Here is a 13,885-nt window from a genome sequence, read left to right on the forward strand (position 1 = left end):
TTTGGGGTTATTTTGTGTTCCACACTACACAAACCCACAAAGAAGAGACTAGACCGCAGAAACGGTGGCGAATCACTTTAGAAACAATAAATATTGGGTTAAAGTTGCGGGAAAGTTGCAGCGTTTTGGGCAAAGTTGCAAAAAGTTGCAATTTGGTGGGGTTCACTTGATTTTGCGTTAATAGTTGCGATCGCAACATCGCGAAATCCTGGAGGGTCTGATCTTTTATTGCCGTTCAGTAGTTATCTTTCAGTTTCGCTCCTCTTCTCGGGGATAGTTTGGTCATGTGACTGAACTCGTGTTTTCATATCTTTAACAGTTTTTTTTGGAGATTTTAGCACAGAAAGTTCAACTCGGAGTGACGTGACACCAACTTTGGATCTGTCCAAACTTTTCTTACTCCCACGGTCTTTACGCTTCTTACGCTTTAAGACCTCAGAGTTCAGAGTTCAAACACCCAAACTCCCATTGACTTCCAAGTTTTTAAACCTGGAAGTTTAGGACAAATTAACTCGCTGTTTTTCGTAAACACTCCCTCAGACCTTCTAATTTCTGATAATCTTAGATTATTACAGATGGAAGTCCCAGATTATTGCTGCGCTTTAGAGAAAAAAGATGTTTTTTTTTAGTTAAAGTCAAATGAAATGCCAGAAGTGGTTGGTACTTTATTTTTGGTTAATTTAATTTAATCATTGTAAACCTCTAGTGTTAAACTCTTTGACCTGATGTCATTTTTAGGTTTTCAGGGAAGTTACTGAAGTTATCAGAGATCTTTTGTCGTTTCTCTGGCGATGATTATCTCTCGCAAGTCAATAATAATCAGTTCATTGTTTGCTGTCGGAGCTCATGCTGCATCATGAGACTCTCCCCGCGGCGTTAAAATCACACCGAAGCAATAAAAGGACTGTTTTCTTTCTGTAGATCTGTCCTCCCTGCTCCTTCTCCTGCCTCCTCGCGTTGTTTCCCAAGTTTTTCCCAAGTTTCAATTTCATTCCTTCGCCGGGAAACAGGAAACTCCGTCTCCCTTTTTTAATTTTTTTTTTATTTATTTAATCCTTTTATCTGTCTTTGCTCTTTTCTCCCGTCCCTCTATCAGCCTGATCGCTGCTTCATTCCTCACTTATCTCCCCCTCTCCCTCGGTCTTCATCACGTCTCGCCCTTCCTCCCATCCCTCCTCCTCCGTGTCTCCGGCTCGCACATCAACGGCTACTTTCTGCGCCGAGGCTGTTTACTTCGTGATTTAATCGCGCGGCGGCTTAATGACACTTGATTGCTTAGTTTGTTTAACAAGCTGGAGACTGGAGGAGGGGGAGGAGGAGGAGGAGGGGAGAACAATCCAGCCCGAGGATGAAGAGGCATATCTGAGAGAGGAGACGAGGAGGAGATTCAGACGGGAAGGTTCTCCGTTCTGTGGTGAAAGTCCTCATTAGAGACGCGTCTGAGTTTTCATTTTCAGTGGATGTAACGCAGATTCATTCAGGAAAAGAAGGTTTTAAAGTCAGTAAGAAACCATCAAGTTTGGAAGAAAATCTGAAGTAGATCTCGTCGATAGAGACGCACCGAAAAGCCCAAAGGATCGCAGCGTAAACCGGTGTGGAAATGGAACTTTCCGGGACTTCCTAAAAGGAGAAGACGGTAAAAAAGACCGAGGAGAGAGCGTCAGAAAGAAAGAAAGAAATCGTCGTCTGCAGCGATGGAACTGCTGGAGGCGTTTTACCGCCAGAAGCTGAGGAAGAAGCCGAAAAGGCTGGAGCTGGGCCGGTCCGACAGGGCGCTCTGCCGGGCGCCGTCCGAGTCCGCCGTCAACAACCTGGCGAGTGGCCTCCTCTCCAAAGTCCTCCGGTTCACGTCCAGGTAAAAAACAAACAAAAAAAACGATCGGACGATTTCGACCAGAAGAGCCGGAAAACCCCACCGGATTCATGTTTCGGCAAAACAAGTTTTGTGTGGATTTATGAAAAATATTTGCATAAATGCATCTTTTTTTTGCACAGAAAACTAAGAGTTTGAACCAGTTTTATTTCTAGATAAACATAAGGCTCGATGTTTAAAAATGTTTTGTTTCATACGAGGAATTTGTCGGATATTTAACTCGTTCAAATCATCAGTAACTTCGGCTGAATCGATAAAACCTCTGAGTTTTATGTTTACATTTCCTTTAATCAGATCAGGAGCTGAAATATTTGGAAAAAGGAAACTGGGAGCCATTTTGGACACGACTTTAGTAGCTTTTACCTGTTTTTACTGGATATGTGTTTAAATTTGACTCTCTAAAGTTGGGGTGGCACCTGGGGGGGCCCCGTGAGATTTTAAGAGGAGGCCTGAGCCCCCCCAGGCCACCCTGTTGGCTCCAGCCCTGCTCAGATTTGTCATTTTTGATTCAGGATGTGTCTTTGTAATGTTTCGTAACTTTTAAAGTTTGCAAACTATCTGTATTTATACTTTAGCTTTTTGTAAACGTAGAACCACACGAGGACAATAATAAATTTTTATTATTTTGTGTTTACTGGTTTACATCTCAGACCAGCTCCAGCCTGAGGTGAATATTTGTGTAAGTCCAACAGCGTTGATAAAGTTTTGAGGTATTCCAGTCACATCCTGTCATTACCCAGGTCCCTGAGGTTCAGAGACATGCCGGCTTTCATGTCTTCTGTCTCCAAACTCTGAGATAAAATCGTTTCCTGTTTATCTCTGAGGATAAATACAGAGAAACGGGACATGTCAAATATGACGATGGTCAGAGGGAGATTACTGCGGCCGCCACGCTAACTAGCCTCTCTGTTATCTGACAACTGGGCAGATAACACTGTCAGAATTAAACAGTGATGCCAGAAGGATAAATATTATCAACAAAAACACATGATTTCATCCCAGAGTACAATTCAACAAGTATGGACCTTAATGGTTGTTACAAATGGATCAGAACAGGCTTTAAAATCAAAATGTCTCAGGAACCAGCCTGTTTGAAATTGTCCTTCGGCTTCTTCTTTAAGTGTTTTCAGTTATAATCAAATGGTTTGCTAATTTTAGCCATTATTTTTGTTAATATTAGCCTTTGGCTATCATTTTGCTTATTATAGCTTTTAGCTATAGTTTTGCACATTTAGCTTTAAGCTACTGTTTTGTTAATTGGAATTTTTAACTATGGTTTTGTTGCTTTTAGCTATTTGCTACAGTTTTGCTAATTTCATCCATTAGCTATGTTTCATCTAATTTTAGCTGTTAGCTACTATTTTGCTAATTCTAGCTTTTAGCTATAGTTTTATGAATGTACATTTTTAGCTATGGTTTTGTTGATTTTAGCTTTTCCTTATGGTTCGCTAATTTTAGCCCTTAGCCATGATTTTGCTAACATTAGCCTTTGGCTATCATTTAGTTTATTTTAGCTTTTATGTATTTTTTAGCTTAGTTTAGCGATTTGCTACAGTTTTGTTAATTTTACCCATTAGCTATGCTTTAGCTAATTTTAGCTCTTAGCTACTGTTTTGCTAATTCTAGCTTTTAGCTACAGTTTTACTACATTTGGCGTAGTTATAACTAAATAAAAATGAGTTAATTGTGGCGTTTTTTTACCCAAACACTGTTCTGTCTCCAGCACCGTACGTACGCTGAATCCCTCATCATGTTTTACCTCCACAGGCGCGCTGAGCCAGCGTCTCGTCCTCATTCGTGGCACCTAACGAAGCTCGATGAAGGTCAGCGGGATTTTAACCCAGCGGAGATGGACACGATAAGCAGCGCCTGGCACCACAGTTACCCCGCCAGGTCAGAAACAGATCGTACTTTTTTATTGTTTCACAAACATGGAGTCACCAGCGACTTATTTAGGTTGATAAATCTTGTTTTTCTCTTTGAATCAGTCGTTGAGCTAATGGGGTGTAGCTAACAGGTTAGCAGCCATTAGCCACAGTGGCTAATGTGAAAGAAGTATAAAATACATTGTGACTTATTTAGTTCTAGAAATATTTTTGGTATTTTTAGATTAGTTGTTGAACTAATGAGGTGTAGCTAGCAGGTTAGCAATAGAAGAAGCTGTGAGGACTTATTTAGCTCTAAAAGTATTTTTGTTCTTAGCTAACAGGTTAGCAGCTAGTAGCCACAGTGGCTAACGTAGAAGAAGAAGTTGTCACATATTTAATTCTATAAATAATTTTGTTTTTTAGATCAGTTATTGAACTAACTGGGTGTAGCTAACAGTTGGCTAACAGGTTAGCAGCCATTAGCTACAGCGGCTAATGTAGAAGAAGAAGAAGTTGTGATGACTCATTTAGCTCTAAAAATATATGTGTTCTTAGCTAACAAGTTAGCAGCTAGTAGCCACAGGGGCTAATGTAGAAGAAGAAGTTGTCACATATCTAAGTCTGTAAATAATTTTGTTTTTTAGATCAGTTGTTGAAGTAACTTAGTGTAGCTAACAGGTTAGCAGCCATTAGCCACAGTGACTAATGTAGAAGAAGTAGTTGTGAGTCTTTTAGATTCAGAAATATTTTTGTTCTTTAGCTAATGTGGTGTACCTAGCAGGTGGCTAACAGGTTAGCAGCCATTAGCCAAAGCGGCTAATGTAAAGGAAGTATAAAATAACTTAACTTAAATAAATTTTTTGGGTATTTTTAGATTAGCTGTTGAACTAATGAGGTGTAGCTAACAGTTGGCGAACATATTAGCTGTTATTAGCCACAGCGGGTAATGTAGAAGAAGAAGAAGAAGCTGTGACAACTCATTTAGTTTTAAAAATATATTTGCTCTTAGCTAACAGGTTAGCAGCTAGTAGCCACAGTGGCTAATGTAGAAGAAGAAGTTGTCACATATTTAAGTCTGTAAATAATTTTGTTTTTTAGATCAGTTGTTGAACTAACTGGGTGTAGCTAACAGTTGGCTAACAGGTTAGCAGCCATTAGCTACAGCGGCTAATCTAAAAGAAGTAGACTTAGTAGCTGTGACTTTTTTAGGTGCAGAAATATTTTTATTCTTTATTTCAGTTCTTTAGCTAATGTAGTGTACCTATCAGGTGGCTAATAGTTTAGCAGCCAGTAGCCACAGTGGCTAATATCAAAGAAGTAGAAGAAGTAGTTGTGACTTATTTAGTTCTAGAGATATTTTTCCTTTTTTTAGATCAGTTGTTGAGCTAATGGTTGTGTGGCTAACAGGTGGCTAATGGTTTAGCTGCTTTAGCCACAGTAATTATTAGCTGATGTTGGCATTTTGTTGCTTTGTGCTAACTTCTAAGTTTAGTTTTCTGATAAAATGTGGTTGTACAGTTTGTTTTGAATATGCAGTTCTTCTTCACCAACCAAATAAAATTAAAATCAGGTAATTTCTAGAGAAAAAACAATTTAAAATTTTGACCCATTAATTGTGTGAGATTAAATTAATCAGAATTTCTTAAGAGGAAATCAGCAAATTATCCCATTTTTATCCAAATCATTAAATACTGATTCCTGGTAAGAATATTAAAGCTTAAATATTTACAGCTGTTTGTTTAGGTGTTTAAAAAAGCAGGTGTTATTAAATCACTGAGGGTCAAATTTAATGTTTCTTTTCTTCCTTTTCATATTTAAATGCTGTCATTTTGCGTCCAACTCTGTAAGGCAGCAAACGGGTCACATAATTACGTTTTTCCCACCGTCTGTCTCAGACACGTAACGACCTTTGACCGTCTGAGTGCTCCTGAAACGTTCAGCATTTAAACATTAGTGCTTCTGAACGCAACCTAAAGCTGCAAAAGTTAACATTTAACTGGAACGACAATCGGCAGCTGGCTGGGTCCTTTTTATTCTTTCACATTTGACCAAATAAATGATTATAGGACAAATAAATCTTCAGTCTTTGGGCCCAAGTTGTCATATATTTAAATATATTTCATTTATAGCCGTCTTTGTTAAAGCAAAATGCTTTGCTGGGGGTATTCTAAGGATGTTGATTCGTCGTGGGTCGGTCTGGGTCTCGTTTTATTCTGCATTAAGCTTTCGGGATTCACGTGACGTTCGTCCACGTTATCTGAGCGGACAAATTGTTGTTTCAGTTTGTGTGGAGTCGAGCTCCCGGACCGGACTTTGTGTCACAGATTCTTTCCGACTCAAGCGAAGCTTCTGATGTAACCGCGCGAAATAAAAGAGGGCGAAACGCTGACGTCTTTGCCAACAGAGCCGATCATTCCTGATCAGCCTCCCCCTCAACTTTAGGTCTCCCATGACAACCCTTCCCCGGCTTACCGCCCCGTTACTAAAGTACGTGTTTGTCCGCGGCGCTTCGCGGCGATCCACCGGCAGACGGCGGACGGAAATCCACAAGGTCGAACAAAACTCTGAGAAGTTAGTTTCAGAGTGAAAGGACTGAAAACGCGTCCTCCTTTCCTGAGCTGTAATTGCATCGTGTTCGGCTGAAGGAGTTGCTGGGTCAAGCTGTGACGTGGGCAAGTTTTACATTCCAGCAGCACGCTCAGCCAAAGCAACCGGACGGGAAGTCCAAATACAGCTCGCTGCTGAAGGATGGAGCTTAAAGCTGAGCCGAGTCCATGGGGTCACTCATAAAAAAGGAAACTGAAGGTGGGGTCTCAATCAAGCTTTCAATGGCGCCGCATTTGGAGGAAACGTTTGTATGCTGGTGTAGATTCTCAGTCATCCAGGCCGTGGTAAAAATTCAAAAAAGGTTAAAAAACAAAAACAACTGGACTTCTATTCTGTAGCTGAAGACGTTTCGCTTCTCATCTGAGGAGCTTTCTCAGTTCAGAAATAGAGAGTGCAAAATTGAGCTTTTAAAGCTGAGATGTGATGTAAACTGGATTGCTTGCAAATTATTCTCGCTCTCCTAACAATAGAGGGTCATTAGGGTCCTTGTTTGTCTGACTCACTGATGGGCCACTCTGTTGATTGGAGTGAAACTGACTGGGGATCAGGCCTAAAGCTGGAATCTGAGACCTCCTCCTCTGTCTCTCTTTTGACACAGATGGCTTCCTTTACCCCCCTCTCGAACCATCTGTCTTCTCAGAACATTTTTGATCCTCAAAGGAGTGAACCGCTGAGTCCTGTCCAGAAGAGGTGGCTCTCCTGTGTTGAGCCATGCGTCTGTGGAGAGGTTGTTTGGTCTCTCCGATGTAGAGGTCTGAACTGCAGACACCACGCCGCTCAGTTTGGGTTTGGGTGTTTTGTCCTTAGGGTGGACCACAGCCAGTTCGTGTCCCTCTCCAGTCGTCGTCGCTTCTGTCCACGAACGAATCCTCTCCTGCGTTTTTGTGTAACACGAACACAAGTCCACAATCGCAACGGCGTCTAAACATTAGTTCCTCCTGCAAACACAAGAACTAAATCAAACGCCGAACATTTCTGAACCATTTCTCTTGGTCTGATTACGGGTCATAAACTCTGTTCTCAGCAAGATCTGATCTTGCTGATTTTCTGTGACTTTTTGGTCATAAAGAAAAGGAAACTAAATCTGTTCATCCAGATATTTATTGAATTCGAGCTTAAAGCTCTTTTGAAGTCACTTAATTGTCGTTTCTTTTTGTCTTGGCCTCTCAGCGTCTCCACCACTGACCTGTCCGGCAGGTTCGACTATGGCGGAGGCTACCTGAGGAAAAGCCCAGACCAGTACAGCTCCAGGGGCAGCATGGAGAGCCTGGACCCGCCCCAGTCCGCTCAGCTTCACGCCGCGGTTCAGAACCCGCTGGGCCACCACGGGCACGCCGGACTCCACTCGGCTTACTCGTCCTGCCACCAGCTGTCCTCCGCCAGGTTCATACAGACGAACACAACCCAAACCGCTCGTGGCATAGGCATATCAGGAATACCATATAAAAAGATGGCTGCCTACGTGTGCCAGCTCTACAAAACGGATATTTACTTTATTGAATCGAGACTGGATGTAGCATCAGAGCAGGCAGGCCACATCGTTGTAATAGGAATCTGTTTTTATGACCTTCAACCATCAGGATTGTTTGTGAATCGGTGCGTGAAGGTGTGTGTGGGGGGTAAGCATATGTGTAACAGAAAGACAAAGTCTGGGTCTGAGTTAGTGTTGAAGGTTGTCCTTCGACGTGTCCATTGGTTCTCAAGTAGGGGTGAGGAACCGGACCTCTGGGTCCAAATGTCCTTTTAGCGAGTTTGGTAGCTGCTGTTGATTCTTAAATGGAACTAAACACTTCCTCAGTTCCACAAACATGACACAACTTGGGTCTTAGTCTTCGTTTTGATTCAGTCAGGCTTGCGCACGCACTGTAACCTGAAACTAAACAGACTTTTTTTGTGTTCCAGGTCCTCCAACAGTATCGACCACCTGCACAGCAAGCGAGACTCCGCCTACTCCACGAGCTCCAGCATCCCGGAGTACCTCGCCTCGACGCCCTCGTTCAGCCCGGAGCGCTCCTACTCTCTGGAGACGGTCGCTCAGAGGGGCGGGGGAAGCGCCGAGATGCTGCAGGCGGACGTTCGTAACGTCCGGGCGGGTCTCTCCCAGGAGCGTGAGCTAAGCCCCGCCCCTGCTGCGTTGCTTAGCAGCGGCGACTTCATGGGGGGGGCGAGATCTGGACCTAACCGAGATCTCCAAGGTAAAGTTTCTGTTTCACTAAAAGTCTTTCCGGTGTTATCGTTTTATCCGAGACATCATTGGGTTTTGTTTTTTTTACCGTTATAGTTGGTGGTGTTTGTTACCGTGGCAACAGCAGCAGCAGCGCCAGCGGCAGCAACAGGAGCAGCGTACCAGCTTCGAACCGACACAGCGTGGGACCGATATGGGGCTCGGCAGCCAGCTGCAACTCCTACGAGAGCCTGAAGGGGGCGCCGGCTCCGCCGAGGCGCAGCGACAGTTACGCCGCCATCAGGAACCACGACAGGCCGAACTCCTGGTCCAGTCTGGAGCACGCCCGGTCACTACGGTTAGCGTTGTCTCGAAGCCAAGACAAAACCAGATTGTTGTAACCCTCGAGACGTGTCCCTCTTCTAAAGTCCAGTTTCTGTCTCAGGTCTCTGCAGAAAGGGTCCTGGCATCACTCCAGTGGACCTGTTGCCCCAGGTACGGACATGGATCGATTGGACGGTGCAGTGCAAAAGTCTTAATCCACTTTTCTTTCTTTGCAAAAGACATCCATGCTTTTAAAACTAAAACAAAAAGAGCTGCAGCAACTTCTATGTCAGGTGTTCGGCTGACAGCTCTTTGTTATTGTTGGTATTTTTCATCAATTCGGCTGAAAAAATGGGAACAAATTGAGTTTTTGTAACAGGCTGCCGGTACCAAAGAGCCTAAAAGTTCTCCATTGGGCGTCGACTCAACATTGGTTCGCCCTTCGGGTTTAGGAGCCTATTTGTGCCTGAATGATTCAGGGGTCAGAGTTAAGAGTCAGAAGGAAGCTAAAGTCCAAATCAAAACTTCAGAAGGTCTGGAGGACGATTGATCAGGAGTTAGACTGGAACATGTACAGGAAGATGGCTGGTTTAAGACGTAGACGGATTCTGTTTGTCGTAAAACGGTGAAGCTTCAGGTAACCTGAGGGAAAATGAGGAAACGGACGAACACGAATGTTTTTGTTCCAGCTAAAGTTCCGTACGGTCCTGAGGGTCAGCTCCACACCGTGATTGAGAAGAGTCCGGAGAGCAGTCCCACCACGAAGCCGAGACAGGGTGGAGGGTTGTCCCAGCCGCCGTCTCCTACCGGACCCTCCTCGGGACCTGCAGGTCCTCTCAACGGCAGGGACGAGAGGCCGTCTGCTGCAGAAAATGGCAACCAAAGCAGTTCTTCGCCGCTGTCCCATTTGTCTTATTTGGCGCCTGTGTCTTCGCAGACCAGGACCCGAACGCACGAGGCGGACAGGTGACCCGTCACGAACTTGTCTTTAGGTCCTCCCGGGCCGTCTTGTTTTCCTAACTTTTGTCGTGTCTTTTCAGTCGGCATCAGCAGCAGGAGTTCAGCGCCGGAGCCCACAAGCCTCACGTGAAACCAACCGGGGGGGAATTCGACGGTCAGATCGGAGCCCAAAGGCCCCAGAACCACCAGACCTACCAGGTGTCCCATTCCCAGGAACAGGTCCAGGAGTTCAGGGTTGCCCCGGTCCACTCAGGTCCAGGTCTTAGAACGTCTTCCTCGCAGGAAAGGACTGACCTCCGAGACAAGAGCAGGTACGTTCCAGGACCATCGGAGCGTCCGGCGGTTAGATTCCCCATCTTCCCTTCCTTTGTTCCAATGTTGAGTAAACGCTGAGTCAGCATCCAAGTTTTCCTGTTTATAGTTCATTACTTCAGCTGACTTTGTGGTATTTTAGCCATTCTCGTTTCAAAACGTTTGACCCGATCAGGAATATGACTTGTAATATTTGCATCTTTTATACTTTTTTAAAATTATTTACTTTTGATTACAAAACTTTTCCTCAATGAAACATTCAGATTCCTCAAAACATTGTTCTCTGAAAGTTACTTTACAAACTGACTCTTATTAGCTTTTAGCTACAGTTTTGGTGATTTTAGCTTTAACCTATGGTTTGCTCATTTTAGCCCTTAGCCATTATTTTTGTTAATATTAGCTATTGGCTATCATTTTGCTTATTGTAGCTTTTATCTGTAGTTTTGCACATTTAGCTTGAAGCTACTGTTTTGTTAATTGGAATTTTTAACTATGGTTTTGTTGATTTTAGCTACAGTTTTGCTAATTTCATCCATTAGCTGTTTTATCTAATTTTAGCTCTTATCTACTGTTTTGCTAATTCTAGCTTTTAGCTATATATATTTTTTTTGCATGTACATTTTTAGCTATGGTTTTGTTGATTTTAGCTTTTCCCTATGGTTAGCTCATTTTAGCCCTTAGCCATGATTTTGCTAACATTAGCCTTTGGCTATCATTTTGTTTATTTTAGCTTTTATGTATTTTTTAGCTTAGTTTAGCGATTTGCTACAGTTTTGCTAATTTTACCCATTAGCTATGCTTTAGCTAATTTTATCTCTTAGCTACAGTTTTACTACATTTGGCTTTTAGCTACTGTTTTATGAACGTACATTTTCAGCTATGGTTTGCTAATGTTAGCTTTTGGCTATCATTTAGCTTATGCTAGCTTTTATCTATAGTTTTGCACATTTAGCTTTAAGCTACTGTTTTGTTAATTGTACATTTTTAGCTATGGTTTGCTAATTTTAGCTATTATTTTTGTTTTAGCTCTTTGTTCTGCTTGTTCTGACTTTAACAATAAAGTTTTAGCTTCTTTTAACAGATTTCAGCAGCCAATCAGCTCTCGTCTTCTTCTTCTTCTCCTTTCAGATCCAGAGACCAGAGCAGCATTTATCCAGAGCCAGCAGCCTCCTCCCGGCTCCCCCAGGGACAGGTGCGGCCCGCCGGCAGCTCACCTGCTCATCCGCAGCTCCAGACTCCGCCCAACTCCGCCCTGCAGCCGTGTCCTCGTCACCTCAGCGACTCGGCGGTGCCTCAGTCCCACGCCTGGACCCACAGAGACCAGGACAGAGACGGCGAGCACCCGCTGACGCGCCTGGAGAACGCCCTACAGGAGGTCCAGCGCTCCTCCAGCCCCAGCGGCGTTTTCTCCGCCGGTAACCATGACAACGGCGAGGACGCCCGCGGGCCTGCCCGGAGCCTGTCGGTGCTGGAGAAGGTCAGCTGTTTCGAGCGTCGGGAACACGGCGGGAAGCAGCGCAGCATGAGCACCAGCGTCGCGCTCAACAAAGCTTCCCATCTGCAGGTGACCCCGAAAATCCTCGTTTTTACCATCGCCGTTAGCAACAAATCACACACCTGTGACGCACCGAGACGTCGTCAAGATTCAAGCGAACTGAGCGAGGATCTTTGTCCCTTTTGTCCCGTTTTCTCAGGTGACTGATAAAGGCCGAAGTTTCCCCTGTGGAGCAGAAGACCTCAGGAATATGTTGGAGCGAAGCAACAAAGAGGCAAAAGGCCTCAGGACCGCGAGCTACAGAGGCGGCAGCAGCGAATTCATGAAACACGGGTAAAAAGAAACGATTTGATGCATCGAGACATAAAAAAAATCTGATCTTTACAACGTCTTAAAAAAACCTCCTAATAGAATATTTTGTTGAATGTATTGAATGTATTAACTGATCAGCAGCAGCAGGTGTGAGTTAACACAACGCCAGGGCGGGAAGACATCAGCAATGACCTCAGAGAATCAATCTGGGAGGGGTCAAAGGTCATTTAGAGTCCATCGTTCTACAGAGAGAAAGATTCCTCACATTGAAGACAGCTGCTGATCTTCACCCTGAAGGTCAGACCGTGCAATGAGCTCCATCAGTCAGCAGGTCAAAGGTCGAAGGTCAAAGCCTCTTCTCTCTTAAAACAACATGGCAGCTCGACTTGAAGGAACCACCAGACTTCTGGAGCAGAACCAGACCAGAGGGCAGATGTTTACCCAGAATGCACTGCAGCTGTCAGCACGGCGGCGGAGGGCTGATGGTTTGGGCTGATTCTGGAGTCAGATGTGACAAACAGGACAATGATCCCAAACACAGCAGAACGGTGCAGAACCAGAACCTCAGAGAGCTGAGCAGAAACGCTGGAAAGAAGAGTGGGCCGAAACTCCTCCACAACCAGGAACCCACTGAGAGTCCTGCTGCTGGAGGAGGTTCTACAACCTGCTGGGTCTTTTTGCTGTTTGACGTCCTTCTTTTTTTAACAGTACAGCTAACAGCTTGTTTATCGCCACAAAAAGCAGCTAAATAAAAAAAAAAAACAATCTGTTTGGTGTGCAGGCCTCCAGTGGACCCCGTTTCCGCCCTCCAGAGGAGCCGCAGCAGCTTCCAGCTCAATGGATCGAAGGAAGGAAAACAGAGAACCTCAGAGATGATGGAGCCCCTCCAGGACATCAGGTCAGTGTGTCCTCAGACGGCAGCTGAATCCTTCAGGACGTTGAGGAGATCACCCTGATGTTGGGTCATTTGATTTGTCAGGGACTCGCAGTTGAACGTCCACCGGTCTACTTCCTTCAGACGGAACCCTTCGTCTTCGGCCGCTCCTCCTCCTCCCGTGTCCTCCTCCAGCGTCCAGCAGCCGCCCCCACTCCCCGCCAAGAGCCACTCTCTGGAGAAAAAAGGACCTAAAACCAAGCCCAAGCCGCAGGGCGTCGTCATCACCTCCCCGCACGTCCCAAAGGAGAGGCACGTGGTCCGGCCTGACGTCCGAGGCCAGAGCCCGCCGCCCCTTCCCGCTGTCCCCCCGGTCGGGCCGCCTCCTCCCGTGACGAGGATCTGCGGCCGCAAGCGTCTGACAGCGGATCAGAAGAAGCGCTCGTACTCCGAACCAGAGAACATGAACGAGGTTGGAGTTTTGGACCCTGAGATTTCTGCCCTCTTCCGGCGTGGAGGAGGTAAAAAACTTCTGTTTACTGCAGAATTTAGATGAACCAGGCGGTCAGTAAACATCAAGAACTTGATCGCTCTTCTTCTCTTCTAACAGAAACCAGCGTGGCGGACCGCAGGAAGATGTTTGAACTCGCCGCCGTTCGCGTCGCTGACGGGGTGCCTCAGAGAACCATGTCCAGGTCTGACCTCAGGCAGGTTCGTCAGGACGCCCTGTTCGACTACGTGGAGAGGAAGAGGGGAGTCAGGAGGGAGGAAGGGGGCCAGAGGAGTGGAACGAGGTCTCGCAGCGCTTTCCTTCAGCACGAGAACGCCAACCACTCAGGTGAGCGCAGACGATGGGACAGACAGGAAGTAAATCCATGGGGATCAGCCTCATCTGAAGCAACAGAGGACTCAGGGCACAACCATGATGACTCACTGAAATGACATGAAATAGTTTCTATGAATGTTGATTCAAAACACAAGATTTTAGCAGAGATTTCACCTTTTTATCAAATACCAGTGAGGTGTTGTAGTTTTGGAGCTGGACCAGTTCTAGTGTGGTCCGGATGCAAAAAAAGTGCTGAAGTGGCCCTTTATT

The 13,885-nt window shown here is 45.1% G+C and overlaps 1 protein-coding gene across 5 annotated transcripts in view; it reads left to right on the forward strand.

Moving 5' to 3' along the window:
- The window catches only part of shroom3 (shroom family member 3), a 52,008-nt gene that overhangs the window by 24,171 nt on the left and 13,952 nt on the right, over positions 1–13,885 (forward strand). For 3 of the 5 annotated variants that reach the window (XM_017432934.3, XM_037979609.1, XM_017432938.3), the window contains 12 exons: positions 3,641–3,766; positions 7,519–7,731; positions 8,251–8,543; positions 8,630–8,870; positions 8,958–9,007; positions 9,526–9,802; positions 9,877–10,107; positions 11,237–11,672; positions 11,803–11,936; positions 12,697–12,813; positions 12,895–13,310; positions 13,400–13,627. In XM_017432934.3, the coding sequence (XP_017288423.1) occupies positions 3,641–3,766; positions 7,519–7,731; positions 8,251–8,543; positions 8,630–8,870; positions 8,958–9,007; positions 9,526–9,802; positions 9,877–10,107; positions 11,237–11,672; positions 11,803–11,936; positions 12,697–12,813; positions 12,895–13,310; positions 13,400–13,627 (2,762 nt within the window). Of the gene's footprint in view, positions 1–1,357; positions 1,856–3,640; positions 3,767–7,518; positions 7,732–8,250; positions 8,544–8,629; positions 8,871–8,957; positions 9,008–9,525; positions 9,803–9,876; positions 10,108–11,236; positions 11,673–11,802; positions 11,937–12,696; positions 12,814–12,894; positions 13,311–13,399; positions 13,628–13,885 lie in introns of those variants that run through there. The other 2 variants (XM_017432937.3, XM_017432935.3) reach the window with 2 other exon arrangements.

Source organism: Kryptolebias marmoratus, linkage group LG14 (assembly GCF_001649575.2).
Source record: "Kryptolebias marmoratus isolate JLee-2015 linkage group LG14, ASM164957v2, whole genome shotgun sequence".
NCBI classification, from domain to species: Eukaryota; Metazoa; Chordata; class Actinopteri; order Cyprinodontiformes; family Rivulidae; genus Kryptolebias; species Kryptolebias marmoratus.